Below are 21,420 nucleotides of genomic sequence, written 5' to 3'. Positions count from 1 at the left end.
TGAACGTTTGCAGCCACTTTCAGGATTTTCAGAGGTAGATCAGCATGCTGCCGCTGTAGTATTTTGACTATTGTGCTTATACTCACTGGAGTTTATCAGAGGTGATATTACTGAAACATACAAAATTTTCTGGGATTTGATTGGGTACATGCTGAGAGAATGTTTACCCTCAAAGGAGAATCTGGAGCCCAGGGCATCGTCTCAAAATAAGGAGGTTAGACATCGAGATGAGACAGAATTTTTTTCTGAGAACCATTAATCTTTGGAATTCTCTCGTAGGAAACCAATGAGGAATGGATCATAGAACATACTTATGGTCAAGTTAGATGCGTTTTTGATCAACAAGGAGTTGTGGATGTTATGCAGGGAAATTGGTGTAGAGGCCATGATCAGATCAGCCGTGATCTTATTGAATAGCAGACCAGACTCAAGGGGCCAGAGAGTCTACTCCTATTTCTTATGTAGCTGTAAAAGATTAGATAATAGAATACAAGAAACCTATGGGGTAATTTACATATAGTCAGTTCTTCCATAATGCAATCGTTGCATTCTTGTGCAACCCCACATTACAGGTAAATTGCGCTTTACAGACAACACACATTTTAAAAGTTCATGCTGGAGAAATAGCAACCCCAAATTGTCAATCACATTCAGCAAATTTGTGTTAATGAAACCTGCGTAATAACAGAACGACCTGTACAAGTTTGCAATTTCATCACTTAGCTGTTCTCCTGCTATGTTTGTGACAGGAGTGTAAACAGCTTTAGATTCTTACCTGTTGGACAACTTCTGATGGCAATTCCATTTTCCACTGTTTCAGTTGGCGGGAAGCAAATGAGTGTAGTGCATAGGACATGGAGCCATATTCAATCCACAATGAGAGATTGGAACTGTCTATCTCTAATGCTCGTTTAAAACAATTCAGCACAGCAACTGAGTGCTTCCAGATAGGTCCATCGCTCTTCAATTCATTTGAATTCAGTTTGTCCTGGATACGACTAGCACGAGCCAGAGCCATACCTGCCCACGAGTCAAACCTGCAGAATAGAAAAAAAAATTCAACATCTGGAAGTTTGTGCTTAAATTGAAGACTCAAAAATTATACCATCAGTTAGTTTCTTCTTTAGCTATACAACTGATTTCTAGCATAACCATAAATAATATTAATAAGTGGCGCTTGATCCATCACTGTCCTTTATCCTTTCACACTAAAAGATGTCTAGTTCTGAATGTAGAATTTGATCTTCCCCTCCTTAAATCAGTGAAGGACAGAAAAGGGGTAAGCTTTCACTTTTAGCACCTGGATGTTAAGCAGCAGCATTGAAAAGAAGATGTGGCAATGGAACAAAAAAAACACCAACAACAGAACACAGCCGATTTTTTTTTCCCACAGAAGAGAACTGCTTGTCCTGAAAGACAAAATGATCCATCGCTATCTTAATCTGCATATTAAAGTCAGCACATACAACAAACTCTCCATATGAGATAGGTCAACATTTCCTATCAGATTTCCTGATGTTGCATCGTCAAACGTGTAGAATGAAAGAAATATTTTTCATACTTGACTAAGCCATTAACACTCTTTTTCAGCTCTGATCTGCAGTCCTCACTTTCTCCTAACCCATTAACACATCAAGGTCCAGGCTAGCTTTAGCAGAAGTGGAACAGCCACAACCTGTCTCAGCCATTTGTTCCAACTCTCATTGTTATGGGTCCTTCCGATCAAAATACAAGTTTTTTTTTTGATTGGGTCTTTTTTAATTGCACTTTGCAAGTATAAAAAATCCCTCTTCTACCTGAACAATCCAAAATGTTAGAGTTAAAAATCACCCAACACCAGGGTATAATCCAACAGGTTTATTTGGAAGCACTAGCTTTCGGAGCACTGCTCCTTCATCAAGTGGTTATGGAATGTAAGACTGTAGGACATGGAATTTATAGCAAAAGTCTACAATATCATGTAACTGAAATTATAGATGGAAAAAACCCTGGATTGTTTGTTAAGTCTCTCAACTTTTAGAATGACCATATTGGTTTCAGTTCTTTCATATATAAATCCCAGAACTTTTTTGAAGTTACACTTCCAAGTGAACTTTGTTAATCTAGAAGACCTAATAGATGACTATCACAAAATATCTGCAAGATTTAGGGATACGTTTGGGCCTGGTTAAAATTAGTTACATTCTCAAGTGAACTTTGTTAAATAAGAGACAGTCTAACCACCCTTGATATTAAATGGCATTATCATCACTGAACACCCCAGTATCAAAATCCTGGGGGTTATCATTGATCAGAAATTCAACTGGACTCACCACATAAATGCAGTGGTACAAGAGCAGGTCAAAGGCTAGAAATACTGCAGCAAGTAAATCACCTCCTGACTCCCCACAGGCTGACAACGATCTACAAAGCACAAGTCAGGAGTGTGATGGAATACTCCCTGCTTGCCTCGACAAGTGCAGACCCAACAACCCTCATGGAGCTTGACACCATCTAGGACAAAATAGCCCACATGACTGGTGCAACATCCTCAAGCAACCACTCCCTCCACCACCAACACTCAGTAGCAGCAGTGTGTACTATCTACAAGCTGCACTGCAAAAATTCACCAACGATCCTCAGACAGCACTTTCCAAACCCACAACCACTTCCATCTGGAAGGGCAATGGCAGCAGATAAATGACATTAGCATCTGTAAGTTCCCCTCCAAGCCAATCATCATTCTGACTTGGAAATATATCACCATTCCTTCACTGTCGCTAGGTCAAAATCCTGGAATTCCCTCCCTAGTGGCTTTATGGGTCACCTGCAGCAGGTGAATTGCAGTGGTTCGAGGTTTGCAGCTCACCACCACCTTCTCAAGGGTAACTAGGGACAGACAACCAGCAATGCCCACATCCCACAAAATGAATCAATTTTTAAAACATCGTGATCTCCTTAGAGATCCTTGTCAGTATGTGTTGAACAATATGAAAACAGAAACCTGGATTAGCAACAAACGCTTACTGGCATATTTCCCATGTAGAGAAATACATGGATAACAGCCAATAAATTGGTGACTGAATGAAACCTCGACATTTCAATCAACATGTTGTAAATATCATACCACCCAAACAACTTCCATATCAATACTCTTCTTCCCTACAAGGGTATTGTCTGAACACAAATTCATCCTTTGGCCAAAGACGACAACATTACAGCAATCTGTACGCTATACACATGGCATGTAATGTTTAAAGGAAGGGTTAAGAAGCACACCTTCTTTCAAACTATTTCTTGGACTGCAGGCAATCAGCCAAACTGTATTCATTAGCCATCCCTAAATGCCTTGAAAATCATTAGCAACATTCCCTCAACTGTCTGCACAGGTCCCTTTATGCATTAGCAACTTCCAGAATCGGAAGTCAATGCCAATTGCCATGCGTGGAACCGGAACAGCTGCCCCTACATATCTTTGCTCACTGGGGTCATTCATTGGAAATCAAGCCCACTATTCCAAAAATGGTCATCAATGTGAAAACATGACTAAAACGTAAATGCTCAATTTTCTCTGTCTAATTCAGGTCAAAAGAATATGCACACCAGGTTATTTTCATTGATTACAGCAAATAGCTACTTTCGTATTAAACTGCTTCTAACCAACAGCAAGAATGAATTGCAACTCCATAACAACCCCTTCCCACTTTTAAAATTTCAAGACATCTACAAACAGACACACAAAGTGACAAGACAATGATATTATAGGTGCAAAAAGGGGAAAGGAAAGAAAAAACAGCTCAACAGACCAACTTGGATCACACAATTCTATTTCTTCCACTTCTTTCCATTCTTTGCTGACAAGGGGAGATTGTTCACACACTAATGCTGCTTTCCATTCACAGGTAGAGAATTGGCTCCATTTAAAGAGTCTCAAAGCTGCTTTTCCCTCCTTTCCTTTTAACAGGCAATTTGCAGAGACAGCAATTTGCAGGGGAGATGGTGAAAGAGAACAGCTATTGGAAAATGATCTGTTACTTATGCACACAGGAAAGGGAAAGAGATTGAGGTGCACTCTCTTTGCGAGGTTGTAACCGCTTCCTCAAAAACCAATCAAGTGGTTGAACTGCACTGACCTTTCCTGTGCCCACGACAACTCGTTGACTGCCTCTGGGCAAAACTGCCCTGAACACAGACACATGGAATTGATGCATCTATCATCATCCCCTTACCCACTCCACTGTTGAAGGCAGCATTGTAGATACAACTCACAATTAGTCCAGTAAATCATCCTAAAAACTACATTTTCCAGTTTCCTTAGTTTAAAGCTTTTGACATTTTTAAGTCCATAATTCAAAAATAAAACTTTTTTTGCACATTGCTTGACATCAGTGTGAAATTCAGAACCATTAAAAGCCTCTTAAAATACAGAACATGGAGAATAGTGTGATTGCCTTCCTTCAGTCTATGTTAAGGAGAGATGTGTAGGGTCAGAAAGGTAATCTAGTTCAAAGTTTGTGAGAAGATTTGTAGCTCGGGTGCTCGTTGTTGTGGTTCTATTCGTCGAGCTGGGAATTTGTATTGCAGACGTTTCGTCTCCTGTCTAGGAGACATCCTCAGTGCTTGGGAGCCTCCTGTGAAGCGCTTCTGTGATCTTTCCTCCAGCACTTATAGTGGTTTGTCTCTGCCGCTTCCGGTTGTCAGTTCCAGTGGCCGGTATATTGGGTCCAGGTCGATGTGTTTGTTGATAGAATGTGTGGATGAGTGGCTAAGGCTTATGCTCGAAACGTCGAATTCTCTATTCCTGAGATGCTGCCTAACCTGCTGTGCTTTGACCAGCAACACATTTGCAGCTGTGATCTCCAGCATCTGCAGACCTCATTTTTTACTGGATGAGTGGCTACTAAGGATACTGGTCGTGTAGCCACACACGCAGATGACGAGCAACAGGAGTTCGACTGGGACAACACTACTATTATAGGACAAGCCAAACAGAGAACAGCCAGGGAATTCCTGCAGGCATGGCCCTCATCCACACATTCTATCAACAAACACATCGACCTGGACCCAATATACCGGCCACTGCAGCGGACAGCTGGAACTGACAACTGGAAGCGGCAGAGACAAACCCTATAAATGCCGGAGGAAACATCACAGAAGCGCTTCACAGGAGGTTCCCAAGCACTAGGGATGTCACCTAGACAGGGGACAAAACATTTGCAACACTAATTCCCAGCTCGGCGAACAGAACCACAACAGCTAATCTACTGAACACTAAACAAATAGGGTCTTGCATGCTTGGCGTTCACCAAAATGGAGAGTTCAGGGAATTTACCTAGCTCCCTTAAAGTAGCACAACACTCAACAATGTTTCATATTAGTGTTATTTGAGGTCCTGTTTTTCAGATGCTCAGACTGACATACAAGATTTCATAAGAGTATAACATGCAACTCCCCCTAGAGTTCTCCTGGTTCCCTAGCCAATAGTTCCCTCAAATAATAATGTGACAACTTAACTGATCATTCCCTCAATGTTGCTTGATAAACCCTGCTGTAGATATTGTTATATATCCAAATGTGGCAACTAGTAATTACAGTTCAGTAGTAATTCCTCAGGAGGTAGAAAAGCAGTGTGAAACGTTCCGAGGACATGAAACATACCAAAATAAACTGGCAGTTTCCTCCTGAGACATGACAGCCAACGCTTTGAGTGCTTAATCATGAGCTCATGTTTGTTTTCGAACATGTCAAAACAGAGTGAATGTTTCTAAAGAATAATCCTACAAGAGAGGCTTCAAAGGGATACAAGTGTCAAGCTAGCAAAATTATAAAGTGCTTAACAGGTCAAGGAGCACGTTTAGGCAACCTATTGATTAATCATGTTCAGTCCTCAGTCAAAAGATGAGCAGAAGCTGAATTTCAGAGGACTAGAGGTGAAAGTGACTACCTTCGACACCTAGACAGTGCGGTGACAGTACAACATCAAGGAGCTTGAAGATAGTTTAAGTCAATTGCAAATAAGGCAGGAAACGCTCTCTCTACTTTGGTGGAGTCATACTTGCCACAAAAGAAAAGATATCATCTTTCTGGAGGCTAATCAAATCAGCTCCAGAATATAACCGTCAACGTTCTTCAGAGTAGATATTTTTTAAACAACCTGTCCAGATATGCTATGACACACCTCTGGAATAGGTAGGACATCTGAACCTTGGCTCAGAAATAGGAAATAGGAGCACTATACCTCAAGAGCCCACATTCCTCCAGGTATGTCTCTTCTAGTCAAACTACTCAGATGTTATTACACACCTCTGAGCAGTTGGGACTTGAACCCAGGCCTCCTGGTTCAGAGGTAAGGACACTACTATTGCATCACAAGAGCCCCCTTTCCTCACAGAAATGTCCTAGGTCCAACGATTTTCAGCTATTCATCAGTCACCTTCCTGCAATCAAATTCCACAACAGGATGGTGACTGGCGTGTTCAGTACTATTACAACTCCTCAGATACTGAAATAGCACATGCCCGTACTTGTATGTAACAGGTCCCAGACAACTTTCAGCTTCAGGTTACGAAGTAGCAAATAAACATTCATAGAACAGTACAGCACGGTACAGGTCCTTTGGCCTTTAATGTTGTGCCGACCTCACCATCTTGTACACCTCAATCAAGGCTCCTCTCATCCTTCCTTGCTTCAATGAGAAAAGCCTTAGCTCCCTCAACCTTTCTTCGTAAGACATGCCCTCCGGTCCAGGCAATTTCTGGTAAATCTCCTCTACACTCTCTCTCAAGCTTCCACATCCTTCCGTTAAGAGGCGACCAGAACGGAACACAATATTCCAAGTGTGGTGTAACCAGGGCTCTCTAGAGGTGCAGCATAGCCTCGTGGCTCTTAAACTCAATTCCCCTGCTAATGAAAGCCAACACACCATACACCTTCCTAACAACACTATCAACTTGGGTGGCAACTTTGAGGCATCTATGAACGTGCACCCCAAGATCTTTCTGTTCCTCCATACTGCCAAGAATCCTGCCTTTAACCCTGTATTCTGTATTCAAATTCAACTTCAACTTCCAAAGTGAATCGCTTCACACTTTTCCAACTTGAACTCCATCTGCCATTCATCAACCCAGTTCTGCATCCTGTCAAAGTAACATACAGCAGCCCTCCACACTATCTACCACTCCACCAACCATTGGCAAACTTACTAACCCACCCTTCCTCTTCCTCATCCAAGTTATTTATAAAAATCACAAAGAGCAGAGGTCCCAGAACCGATCCCTACGGAACACCACCAATCACCAAGCTCCAGGCTGAATACTTTACATCTACTACCACTCTCTGTTGTCTATGGGCCAACCAATTCTGTATCTAGACAGCTAAATTTCCCTGTATCCCATGCCTCCTTACTTTCTGAATGAGTCTACCATGGGGAACCTCAAACGCCTTGCTAAAATCCATATATACCATATCCACTGCTGTACCTTCATCAAAGTGTGTTGTCACATCCTCAAAGAATTCAATAAAGCTTGTGAGATATGACCTGCCACTCACAAAGCCATTCTGACTATCAAACTATGGTTTCCCAAGTAATCATAAGTCCTGTGTCTCAGAATCCTCGCCAATATTTGACGTAAGACTGACAGGTCTGTAATCCCCAGGATTATCCCATTCCCAGTCATTAACAAGGGAATAACATTTGCCACTGTCCAATCATCTGGCACTACTCCAGTGGACTGTGAGGACATAAAGATCATCGCCAAAAGCACAGCAATCTCTACCCTTACTTCCTGTAGTAACTTTGGGTATATCCTGCCTGGCCCATGGGAATTATCTATCCTGATGTTTTGCAAAGTTTTCAGCACATTTTCCTCCTTAACATCAACTTATTTGAACATATCAGTCTGTTTCATGCGGTCCTCCCAAACAACAAGTGGCATAGAGGTTAGCACTGCTGCCTCACAGCGCCAGAGACTTGTGTTTCATTCCTGCCTCAGGCAACCGTCTGTGTGGAGTTTGCACATTCTCCCCGTGTCTGCATGGGTTTCCTCCGGGTGCTCCGGTTTCCTCCCACAGTCCAAAAATGTGCAGGTTAGGTGAATTGGCCAGGCTAAATTGCCCGTAGTGTTAGGTGTAGGGGAATGGGTCTGGGTGGGTTGCTCTTCAGAGGGTCAGTGTGGACTTGTTGGGCCGAAGGGCCTGTTTCCACATTGTAAGTAATCTAATCAACAAGGTCCCTCTCACTAGTGAATACTGAAACAATGTAGTCCCCTACCTCCTCCGACTCCAGGCGCCAGTTCCCTCCACTATCCCTGATCAGTTCCTGCCTGGTTACCTTGTAACTCTCTGGTGTCCTGTCTGATCCTTGCCTCCTCAATCTTAAGTAAGCTTCCTTCTTCCTCTTGACTAGATGTTCCACATCCCTAGTCACCTAAGGTTCTTTCAACCTACCATCCCTTCCTTGCCCCAGTGGGTCAAACTTGTCCAGCACGATCAGCAAGTGCTCCCTAAATAACCGCCACATTTCTAGCATGTATTCTCAAAATGGAGAAAGGTGACTAGCGGTGTTCCACAGGGATCAGTGCTGGGGCCACTACTGTTTGTGATATACATAAATGATCTGGAAGAGGGCACTGTTGATCTGATCAGTAAGTTTGAAGATGACGTGAAGATTGGTGGAGTAGCAGAAAGCATAGGGGACTGTCAAAAAAATACAGGAGAATATAGACTGGAGAATTGGGCGGAGAAGTGGCAGATGGAGCTCAATCCAGGAGAATGTGAGGTGCTGCACTTTGGGAAGGCTAATTCTAGAGCGAACTATACTTTGGGAAGGCTAATTCTAGAGCGAACTATACTGTAAACGGGAGAGCCTTGGGAAAAGTTGATGAACAGAGAGACCTGAGTATTCAGGTCCATTGTACCCTGAAGGTGGATAGAGTGGTTAAGAAGGCATTTGGTATGCTAGCCTTCATCAGACGGGGTACTGAGTGTAATAGCTGGCAGGTTATGTTAAAACTGTACAAGACTTTGGTTTGGCTGCATTTAGAATACTGTGCACAGTTCTGGTCGCCACATTACCAAAAGGATGTGGATGCTTTGGAGAGGGTGCAGAGAAGGTTTACGAGGATGTTGCCTGGTATGGAAGGTGCCAGCTATGAAGACAGGTTGAGTAGGTTAGGATTGTTTTCATTAGAAAAAAGGAGAATATGGGGGGACTTGATTGGGGTCAACAAAATCATGAAGGGTATAGACAGGTTTAGATTTAGACAATAGGTTTGGATTGGCTCACGCTTGGAGGACCAAAGGGCCTATTCTTAGGCCTATTCTTTGTTCTTCATTCTTTCCTGAGAACATCTGTTCCAAATTTAGGCACCCCAGTTCCTACCTAATAGCATTGTAATTCACCCCCTACCAATTGAATACTTTCTCATACCATCTGTTCCTTTCCCTCGCCATGACTATAGTAAAGGTCATCGAGTTGTGATCACTTTCACTGAAACGTTCTCCCACCAAGTGATCTAACATCTGACATGGTTCTTTGCCAAGCACCAAATCCAATATGGCCCTCTGGTCAGCCTGTCTTCATACTGAGTCAGGAATCCTTCCTGGATACACTTGACAAAAACTGCTCCACCCAAACTATTTAAACTAAGGAGGATTCAATCAATATCAGGGAAACAACAACCCTGTTACTTCTACATATTTCCAAACTCTGCCTCCCGATCTGCTCCTCCATGTTGCTGTTGCTACTGGAGAGTCTGTAGAAAACTCCCAATCAAGTGACTGCTCCTTTCCTGTTTCTGACTTCCACCCATACTGACTCTGTTGACAAACCCTTTTCAACAGCCTCCCTTTCTGCAGTTGTGATACTATCCCTGATTAGCAATGCCACTTCCCCTCTCCTCCATTCCATTTGAAACATCAAGACCCTGGATCATCCAACAACCATTCCTGCCTCTGTGATATCCAAGTCTCCTTAATGGCCACTACATCGTAATTCCAAGCACTGATCCATGCTCTAAGTTCATCATCTTTATTCCTGACATTTCATGCACTAAAATCCATCACACTGACTACAACTTTGCCCTATCAACTGTCTATCCCTCCTCACAGATTCTCTGTACACTGTATCTGACTGTTCATTATCTACTGCAACATCTAATCCATACCTCTCGTTCCTACCCCCTTGCCAAATTAATTTAAACCTTCCCGAAGAGGTCTAGCAAATCTCCTGCCCAGGTTATTGGCGCCCCCCAGTTCAGATGCAAATTGTCCTTCTCGTACAGGTCCCATCTTCCCCAATAATATCCCAAAAGGTATACCAATGATCCACATATCTGAAGCCCTCCCTCCTACACCAGCCCTGCAGCCACATTTTCATCTGCACTCAGTCTCTATTCCTAGCCTCACTAGCTCGTGGCACTGGTAGCAATCCTGAAACTACTACTCTGGTCATCCTGCCTTTTAGCTTCCAACCTAACTCCCTTTACTCACTTTCCAGGTCCTCCTCCCTTTTTCATAGCTATGACGTTGGTACCGACATGTATCGTGACTTCTGGCTGCTCTCCCTCCCCTTAAGAATCCCGCAGACTCTATCAGAGACCTCCCTGACCCTGGCACCTGGGAGGCAACATACCATCCAGTAGCCTCGTATGCAACCACAGAATGTCTTGTCTGTTCCTCTGACCATTGAATCTCCTATCATCATCACTCTCCTAATCTCCCCAGCTTCCCTTCTGAGCTACAGAGTCAGGCTCAGTGCCAGAGACCTGGTTGTTGAGGCTTTCTCCTGGTAGGTCCCTCCCAACAACTGTATCCAAAACAGTACACTTATGGTCGAGGCTGACAGCCACAGGGGGTCCATGCACTATCTGCCTGTTCCCTTTCCCTCTCTTGATGGTCATCTAGCTACCTTTATTCTGTAATTTAGATATAACTGCTTCCTTATAACTCCTCTCTATCACCCCCTCAGCCTCTTCAAATGATCCAAATTTCATCCAGCTGCAGTTCCTGAACATGGTCTGTGAGGAGCTGGAGTTTGGTGCACTTCTTGAAGGTGAAGTCAGCAGGGACACTAGTGCTGACCCTTACCTCCCGCATCCTGCAAGGGAAGCATGTAGCTGCCCAAGCCTCCATCCCCTCTGCTCTAAATTGCCAAGAGATTCATGTTGCACAAGTGCCATGAAATGGCTAAAAGCAGCAAGAAAGAATTAAATTATATGCCTTTGAAATTTAATAGCATTGGAATACCTGAATTCACTCATCATCAATATCGTGGGGTTTCATATGAATCAGAAATATAACTGGAGTAGCCATATAAATACTGTGGCTGCAACAAGGCAAAAATGACAGTGAGTTGAAAATGTGTTGCTGGAAAAGCACAGCAGGTCAGGCAGCATCCAAGGAACAGGAGATTTGACGTTTCGGGCATAAGCCCTTCTTCAGGCTTATGCCCGAAACGTCGAATCTCCTGTTCCTTGGATGCTGCCTGACCTGCTGCGCTTTTCCGGCAACACATTTTCAGCTCTGATCTCCAGCATCTGCACCCCTCACTTTCTCCTCAAAAATGATAGTGAGTAACTCACCTAATCCCCCAAAAACATTCCACCAGTTATAACTCCTCTTTGCACTACAACACCGCTCATATCCATAACTTCCACCACCAATATGCATGGGAACACCACCCCCTGCAGGTGACCCTCCATGCCACACACTATTCTGTCTTTGAATAAATTTAGACCCAGAAACAATGTCCATCAAGGGATTATCTTCCCCACATGGTAGTAGCAGTTCAAGACCATGACTCCCAATATTTGATATGCTCACATCCCTTCAACATACAAACAAAGTACCTCTTTCCATCTTAGCTTACCCAAATTTATCCTTCTATTCCTTTCTCTCTTACATACTTAGATGTTTAGTGCAAAGCTAGCAACATCATTTGCCTCAAACACTTGGTGTGATAGTAAGGTCCACATTCTAAGGAAAGAAGTTTTTCTTCCAATAGGGGCACATTGATTGTAGGTATTTTTATTCAATTTGTTCAGACATGTTATTGTAATGATTTCAACCAGGTCAGCTAGGTGGATTTCATAGAATAAAAGTGGAGTTGTTAATCTGGTCCAGTCAGGGAGCTCTGAATAACAGATATAAAAGGAGTGTCAGACATCCTGTTCACTTAGCGTGCTAGCCCTGAGGGAGCTGGATAAGTATCAAGGACTTTCTATGTATAAATAAAGGGTGAATTGGTGACAGGATACCAGCCTCTGTGGAATTATTTCAGTTATATCACATCTCTGGGAGCTGACAGAACCTGAGAATGAGTGAAAAGACTGATTTTGGTTGCAAGTGACTTCCAAGGTGTATGGGTTCCACGAAATTCAAACAAAAAACCTTTGGCCCACACAGTAAGAGGACATTACCACTATGCCACAAGAGCCTTCTACTCTTGCTTGTACATGACTCTGTTTAATTTAATGCTGATATGGGAATTAAATAAAGATTCATTTCAGCTTCCTGTAAACAGATACTAAAACTATGGTTGTTCAGTTCAGAGGCGCATGCCTATAACATTTAACTATATACTCATTTACATGAAGATTTGCTCAGTTCTTTCCTTCAACAACAAGCTTTCGAGAATAGAACAGGCACTGAACAACTCCAGTATCAAGGAGATGTTTCATACCAAATATCTCTAACAATAAACTGTCCTTTTCATTTTACTGTACTACAAAACTTTCCCACAGCCATTTAAACTCAGTTTAACGTTTACCAAAAATACATGATATGAACTGACAGGTATTCAGTCAAGTCCAGCACAATTTAATGATCTTTCAAATGCTGAGAATCCCACAATGCAATCGCAGTTGATTTTCCTAGTTTCAGGCTAATACCAATGTAATTCACAGATCATACCTTGCTGGACAGACACAGATGTCATGCATATAGAATTTTATAGCTTTAGCTTGTTCTTTGTTCTTGAAATGATAATCAGCCAGAAGGTAATACAACTCATTAACAAGAGGAAGTTCAGAATCTGCTCCTTCAGGGAGGGCTGGCACCTTTAAGTCAAAGACAGAAAGAAACCATGTCAGATCTGCTTTAATCAGACGTCGAACTGTCACCTTCGTGAAATAGAACAGCATTCACAGGCAGAAACCCAAACATGAATCTAACTTAAAAATCTAGAAAAGTAAACTGCCAGAACAAAGCTGTGAACTGTGACTCATTCACTTCACTACTGTGTGAACAGAACATTGCAGTTGACACTGGGATCTTCTCCCTTGCTCATGCTCCACAAAAAAACATTCTAGTTTGGGATTTGACTTGAGTAAAAATGGTTAGATTTCCAATATCTATCTTCCATTCATTGTTCAAAACTGACATTTAAAATGTTTGATATAAAATTAATTCAGGACTCTATCTAGCTGAAAGAGAAACTAAGACATCTCTACGCTCCTTGTGCAGGTCCAATTAGTTAAGCAAAACAATATAGCGATAATATAAAGCAGAGCAAAGAGAAATTTGTGCCAGAAGATTAGAAAAATGCCAATGTGAAGGGAAAATTGAATAAATTATATAACTAAATTAAAGCACAAGACATTAAACAGAAAATGACAGCAAAGACAGGAAGCTGAGTAAAGCACAAAGGCAAACGATTATTGCATATTTTTCAGACTGCAGCAACAATTGTGTCTCCAGCAATTCATTTTCAGAACAAATAAGAATTACAGATACTCCGAAAATAAGGATAATGAAATGTCAAATGGGCATTCAATGTCTTCAGGAGGGCATTGAGGAAATTGTTTGAATGGGGGCGATAAATTGCATCTTTTATCAAAAACAAGTAAACATGAGGTGGTAAATACAAGGGAAAAATACAGAATAGAAACCATATATTACAGCATAAACATTTAGGCGAGTGAGCAGAAATCAGATAAAGTAATGTTGGAAAAAATGGAAGAAAAAGCCTGATAAAAATGAAGTACCAAGTTTTAGAAGCATTGGCACAGGAATCACACACCATGACGCTCTGATGGCATTACACATGCTACTTGGCCAGGGAATAATGTCTTACTGAACTTAATTGTACATTCTCTTTTAGTTTATATGGAGTAGCAGTCAAGAGCAGTAGCCAGTTGACCCATTCCTTTCTAACACAGACATTAAAAGGAGTATACAACTACTCTGTCCTAAATCAGCTAACTAAACACAGTTCAGAAGTCAAAATCTTAATATCCTTGGATTGTTTAGCTCAGTAATGCATCACATGTTGCATTCTTTACGTATTGGATAATGTAATTTCTGTTTTAATAAGATACTGTTTACTTGAAACTCTGAAATTTAACTCTTGGTAATTGCACTAAAAGTAGTATTGCCAATACCGTGTCAACAGAGCCTTCAATATAGGCTGTTACGCTTTCAATTGAGAGGGGCAGGTTATCCTCATCTCGATCTATCGCAGCAATCTTCTTCAAAAGGTTTGCCAGATCTGCAGACACAGTGCTGGTCTTGTAGCTGTCGAATTCTGGGCAATTCTTGGGCTTGAAATAATCAAACATAAATTCTGCATCATTCCAACCCAGTTCCACCTATATAGTTGAAAGATACAGGAGGAAAGACAAGGTGATAATTAATGTTAAGCCATCAGACATGGTTTGAAGAACATCCACTCGGAAGGTAGGTAAAGAAATACATGAATGCTCCCATGGAGAACCATCTGTACTCCTGTTTGGTGGCTCCTTACTGCAACACAGCTAAGGGTAATGATGCAAAGAGTGGAGGATTGCAGCTACAGTTGCTATATGGGCCAAAGTTGTTTTCTTTTCCAATTTCATGGAACCCATAAGCCTTGGAAGTCACTTGCAACCAAAATCAGTCTTTTCATTCATTTTCAGGTACCTCAAGTTGCTGATGACAACAGACCTAGGATGCATTCATGAACAGTACTTTAAAAAGTCCTTTTCAGACTTCCAAATTCAATTTTACTCAAGTGAATAGATTGCTGACAAATCAAAGTGCAAATGGAATGGAGAATAGTTTCATGGTTGCATATAACCCAGGCATAAGTTTCAATACTCCTTGTTTACACTGCAACATCTTTATCTGTTCAGCCACAAACTCAGTGGTCCAGTGTTAGTACTGCTGCTTCACAGCCACAGGGACCTGGGTTCAATTCCACCCTTGAACCACTGTCTGTGTGGATTATTTCCTGGCGTCTGCATGGGTTTTCTCCAATGCTCCAGTTTCCTCACACAATCCAAAGTTGGGCCGGTTAGGTGGATTAAACATGCTAAATTTCCCATTGTGTCTGGGGATATACAGGCTAGGTGGATTAGCCATGGGAAATACAGGGTTACAGGGTGGGTGTGGTGGATTGCTTTTTGGAAGGTCAGCATGGACTCGATAGGCCAAAGAGCCTGCTTCCACACTGTAGGGATTCTATGAAACTCATCATAGCCCACATTTGCGAAGTAAAATTCTTCTCTCCAGTTCATCATTAAATTAAAAATAAATGACTTGTAATCACTAAACAGACAGAATGCAGTACAAGATCACAGTTGTAAAGATGCAGAAAGAGGCTGTTTGATTCATTGTGGACATTTTGAAAGCAATTCCAGAATAATCAGTACTCAGGGACTAATTTCACAGCTGAGTGGAAAGTTTTCTGGTACTGCTTTCTCCATGATAAAACATCTTACTTTACCTAGGCTTGTATGTAATTTATTCATAACTACACACCTGCTGAGCAGAGTGCTCCTCCAGATATCTAGCCTTACTCTTCTTGCTAGGATAGGCATATAAACAGTAAAAGCACTGCTCGAGGGCAGTCTCCAGCTCTTCTTTAAAGGGGTGGGCATCTTCTGGTCTTGATGCAGACAATTCCTTCTGAAGGACTCGAACCTATAAAGAAAAGCATATTTCTCAACAGTAAACCAAATAATATTAAACTCCACTGCACAAATAGAGGCCATTTCACTCAAATGGTCAACGTCAGTGCTTCTAATCCACAACAGACTTCTCCCACCTTAGTTAATCTAACCAAATCAGCAAATCACTTTTCAGTTCTCCTTCGTATGCTTTTCCAGCTCCCTCTTCCCTCCACCTCAATTGCACCTTCTGGTCAAAAGCTCCACATCCTAGTCACCCTCTGAATAAAGACTTTTCTGCTCAAAGTCACTAGAATTTTTAGGAATTGTGTTATATTGATGGTCCCTGCTTCTAGTCCTCAAGTGCTGACCTTATGTGCCTACCTTATCATACCCTTTTTAGTTGTCTTCAACAAACTATTCTGAAGATTTCTCTCAAGCAAGAGCTGGAGTTTGTTCAGCTTTACCTGATAAATACATTCTCTCAAATCTAATCCTACATAAAAGTCTAGCTCATTCAAACAGCACAAAAATCAAGGAAGGAATTCCAGTGTTCCTCATGTTATGTTTGTAAGGATTGAAACAAAGTGGAAAAGTGGAACTGCGTGGTCACTTATTGGTCACACAAGGGCATATTTTTACCTGAAGAAGCTGGATTTTACACTTTTATGAGAAAGTTGGGTTAAAACAAACAAGCAGCTCAGCAAGAGCATTTGGATTATTTTAAGTAACAGTTTTACTGCAAAGCTAAGGCAAGACTGTGACTTGGTCAAATTCATTCACAAAAAGGATGGGCAGGACAGATGAGGCAAATATAGTTCAGGAATATCATTGGTGAAAAGTGTACAAAAAGAAAAAATGTCTATGGATAAGATTCTAGTTTTTGATTTTTTTTTTGGTTTTTGACAATGATACCACATTGCAGGTTACACCCAGATCTCCAAAAGGCCTGTACTCAAGCCAGATCACATCTTCCCTCAGTGGAAAAGAAATCAAGACCTACTGACCAACTACTAAATTGAGGATCACTGCGGTAAGCAACATGGTATCATCACCAAAAACTAAAAGAACTGTTTCAAAATCACCTTCTTTCCCTTTGTGATTTAGAGTCGATCCACAGACTTGCTTCCTTTTCCGTGTGTTATGTCACCATATTCCCTAATAACTGTTAGTCTCATATGTCATGTCCATGCCATTTGAGAATACACACATCCGAGTTTGAATTTAGAGATGGTATAATTTAGGCTTGCCAATTAATAATCTCTTTTGCCACGTTAAAGCATAAGTTTACCATAATTAATCATCTTTTGTTTTGTCTTTTACTTTAGTTAATGGTCACTGTCAGGCAAACTAATGATCCCTATGATTAAATTGGTCACATCTCACATTGAATGGTGGCGCCTGATTTTCTGCAGCTCTTCCCACCAGAGTCATGGCATGTTCTAATCAAGGGTACTTACATAGAACTTCAGTAGTGCTCCCTCAGAATTACAGCACCAGGATCTTCGCCCCAGGTACTCGTGTGCTGTGTTCAGCAACATCAGAGAGGAAGGCAGCATTGGAGTTTCAGGATCTACAAAATACAGGGGTATTAACAAAAACAGAAATGTTCTTGGAAACATTGTTTACGGTGGTAACATTGAACAAATCTAAATAGGGTTGTGATAGTCAATTGTATTAACCTGTCAGCATGATACAACCAGCCTCAACATCCCTAAGCAAAACATCCAAGTTTCTCAAACTCAAGCCAGTTACAATTACAATTACTCAAACCAATAGGAAACATAACTTCCCGAGCAGAATTGAGTTGCGAAATGCTTTCCATAGGGTACAGCCTACCAACACCTACTGTATGGACTCTCAGATGAAGAATATACACTTGAGTTCTGAGTGCCATCCGATGCCACATCAAGTAGCTGACATCATCATGAGAGAAGGAAGAAAACAACTTCTCCAAACTAGAAAATGAGCTCTCCATCTGCTCACCATTGGTCAGAAATGGCAAACTCTATCCCCAGTATCCAGAAATGTCCAGTAACAGGAGGTGGTCATCAAACAACACCCCAAATCAAGATAGTTTATACTCTAAAATCATGTTCACAATCTCAGATTCCCTTTAATTCTCAGTTCTAAGACATCAGGCATCAGTTTGAATCTCAGTCATAATCAGACCACTGAAACCCTCATCCCCTCCAAACTGCTACAAGTCTTCACAAGCTCCATCCCCTTCTCTCTTCCTTTCATAAACTCCAGATTCTGCAGAATTCTGCTGCTTGTAGCCCAATCCACATCACCTCATTTGCCCAAGAGCTATGGAGTTCAATGAGGACAAGTGCGAGGTCTTTTACTTGAGAGCCAACAAAGATAGGCCAGAAATGTTTTCTAAATGTTGAGAAGCTCAGAACTATAAATGAACATATGAATTAAGAGTAGAAGTAAGTGTGTAGAGAAGAATTTTGATTCTTGGATCTCTTTACAGTAAGCACTAATTAGTACACACATACCAAGGAGCTGGAGCCTAAAGTGCCAAAGTCATGCCAAAACATTCTAGCTAGACTCCATTGAGAACACAGTTTAATACTGGAGTCCACACCTCAGCAAGGTGATAGTGGCATAGAGTTTGAGCAGTTCTGTTGCATCTGAACAATGCAATTTTTTAAAAAGGTTACGCTGATAAAGCTTGCATTCTCTGGTGTATAGAGGATTAAGGAGTAATTTAGCAAAGAAATTTGTGAAAGGATACAATAAGTAGAGGGATTTGTTTCTGATGGGATACCAGACAAGAGGATAGTTTTACAAAATTAATACAGGTTCAGGGTTGATGTCCCACATGTTTTTGCAATGTTAGTGGAAAACAGGGACTCTCAACCAAAGGGCTGTGAACACTGGGGACCAGTTGAAAATTTCAAAACAGGTTGATAAGAGTTTTGTCAGGCAAGAAGAAGAAATGGACATATTTCTCAATACTAATGATGCAAAATGTATGAGGATAGTGTGGGGGAAAAAGATATTGAAGTCAATGATCAGCAGTAATGAATGCTGATGCAGGCTTGACTGGCTGAATGGCCTACTCCCATTGTACTTCTCCTCTCTGGCGCCTGCTCCCGAACTAAATACTATATAGTTAACACCTGTCAAGCTACACATTACTCATTGAGAATAGTGAGGAAAATCCATGGAAAGTCTCAAATTTATGAAGCAGGTTTTACATAGAGTCATCAAGAAACCAAGAGCCAGAGAAATCAAGCCACATTAGTGTATCTGTATTTGAGGATAAATAGGGCAGCATATCATCTGTATTCATCACTAAACACTGCCAGCAAGTTCTAGCAGTGCCTTCAATGCTCATATAGAGTTTCCTTAAACACTTGGCTTTCTAATCACAACACTGAAACATAGCATAGTATGCAAAAACAGTTCACCATTCCTTTTGAAAGCTGACAGCACTTGGAAGATAAAGCAGAGTAACATTATTAGCACGCCTAAACATCACAGATTCTGCTCTGAACTTCCTTTATCCCTAAATCCAGAAAGTAACACAGACCAGAGTCTTCGTTTTTACAATGCTGGCGGCGAAGAGTGTCAAACTCCTCCTCCTCGTGTTTTATGATCCTGTACAATGTGATCCAAGGCAGCACTGACGACACAGTTGGCTCTTTGGAATCTTCAGGTACTCCCATGCTGCAGTCAATGATCTACAACACAGACACAAGGATTTTGTTTTCAACCTTTTACAGGATGTGAACAGCAAATATTTGATGTTTGTCTGTGTTGATGATTTCAACTGCTAGTAATACTGGAGTGAAACTTGGCTTTGATAGATCATAAGTTCCTTTTCTTCAGAGACACATAGACCAGCTCACTAACCTTCACTCAACTCAAAGAAAATAGTTCTGGCTACTTAAATTGCAAAAATAGTTCAAAATTTATTTTCAGCTCCAATGGTCTGGAAACTGCCAAATTTAATTGCATTTCTGCTGGCTTGGATCTTTTAAAGATGTTTATTCACACTTAGAACTGTTTGCAGGCTCCTTCTCCACCTCTCTCTTTACAGGTGTATCTTAAACTAGTAAGCACTTCAGCAACTGTTCCATCAGATGACTTGTTTGGGCATTTAATTTTTTTGGTCTGGCTATTTTGACCCAATACTTAAGAAAGCATTTTCTTGCACTCAAAAAGACAAGTCTCCTCCACAGAACTAAAGACCAGAAATCCACTTACTTCTACTTTAGAAGCCAAGTTTCCAGGTAATAATATGTTAGAAACCTTTATCACAATAGTCAGTAGGCTGTATAAAAGGTAGGGTGACTAATGGATATACATAATAAACTTACAAAAACAGAAAATGTCAGAACCAGTTATGAGTGACTTTGCCTCAAAAGAGATGATTACACTGTAATGTCCAGACAGGTTAGCACAATTAATGTAACATTGCATTTTTATTATCATTCCTTGGAAAGTCATTTCTGAAAGAGGAGAGATAATTGATAGATTAACTTGGAGGAGAAACCTTTTCAACTGTACATGAGGAAACAGCAGAGTCTATACAAATGATGTACAAATGTGTTTACTTAAATAGTGTGAAGATTGTATATATGGACCATTAGAAAAATAGGGAATAGTCCATAAGACTGAACGGCAGGAAATAAGATTTTAATAACTGAAAAAGGAAGCATGAACAAGTTCAGGAAACTGTAGACCAATTTGTTTATCATTTACAAGACAGACGATGGAATCTTTCCTTGATATAATTGAGAAACAGCTGGAAACTAAAAATATAATGATGAGTAGTCAGTGTAACTTCTAAAGGGAAGGTGTTGGTTAACCAACATCACTCAGTTATTTAAAGTAGAAGCAAGGTTAGTAAGGGGAACAAGGGCTACAGGCAGAAGGCAGGATATTGGATTGAGAAACATATCAGCAATGATCGAATAGCAGAGCAGACTCGGTTGGCCCAATTCTGCTCCTATATCTTATGGTCTAAAAGTGAGAGATAAGGGTCATGCAAGTGTAACATACTTGGGTTTTCAAAAGGCTTTCGACAGATGAACAGTAAAATAATAGCTATGGGAAGAATACATGAAATCAAGGAAAACGCAGCAAAATGGACAAATCAAACTGGCAACAGGTAGGGTTGAATAAAGTCAGTGTTGAGATTGCCTTAGTATTTACGTGTACAATTCAGACGCAGAATCAAGCGCACCATTTCAAATTTTGTAAATAATGTTTTGCAAATATGGGAAACCTAATGAGTTAGAAAAACACAAAACTAGTTCCAAGAAGGACAAACTTCAGTTATGAGGATAGACTGAAGTTGTTGGGACTGTACTCTTTGGAGAGAAGGTTAATAAGTGATTTGATACAGGAAGTCAAAATCATGAGCAGACTGGACAGAGGAGATGGGAGAAGCTGTTCCCATAAAAGGAACCAGACTGAGAGGGCACAGATGTCATTCATTTCAAGAGAATTAGAATATAAAAGGAGGGAGCTTTATAAGGCTATGGTCAGACCACATTTGGAGTATTGTGAACAATTTTGGGCCCCATGCCACCACAGAACACACCAGATGGCCTCTTTC

General features: G+C 41.1%; 1 protein-coding gene across 3 annotated transcripts in view; it reads right to left on the bottom strand.

The window, feature by feature from the left end:
- Positions 1–21,420, bottom strand: part of cabin1 (calcineurin binding protein 1) — a 519,061-nt gene that overhangs the window by 416,321 nt on the left and 81,320 nt on the right. For all 3 annotated transcript variants that reach the window (XM_060843824.1, XM_060843825.1, XM_060843826.1), the window contains 6 exons: positions 19,387–19,537; positions 17,303–17,415; positions 15,715–15,876; positions 14,358–14,564; positions 12,889–13,034; positions 776–1,037 (listed from right to left, as the gene is read on the bottom strand). In XM_060843824.1, the coding sequence (XP_060699807.1) occupies positions 776–1,037; positions 12,889–13,034; positions 14,358–14,564; positions 15,715–15,876; positions 17,303–17,415; positions 19,387–19,537 (1,041 nt within the window). The remainder of the gene's footprint in view (positions 1–775; positions 1,038–12,888; positions 13,035–14,357; positions 14,565–15,714; positions 15,877–17,302; positions 17,416–19,386; positions 19,538–21,420) is intronic.

The sequence above is a fragment of the Hemiscyllium ocellatum genome, chromosome 24 (assembly GCF_020745735.1).
Source record: "Hemiscyllium ocellatum isolate sHemOce1 chromosome 24, sHemOce1.pat.X.cur, whole genome shotgun sequence".
In the NCBI taxonomy this organism is placed as follows: Eukaryota; Metazoa; Chordata; class Chondrichthyes; order Orectolobiformes; family Hemiscylliidae; genus Hemiscyllium; species Hemiscyllium ocellatum.
This window is presented reverse-complemented; position numbering and strand designations above follow the sequence as displayed.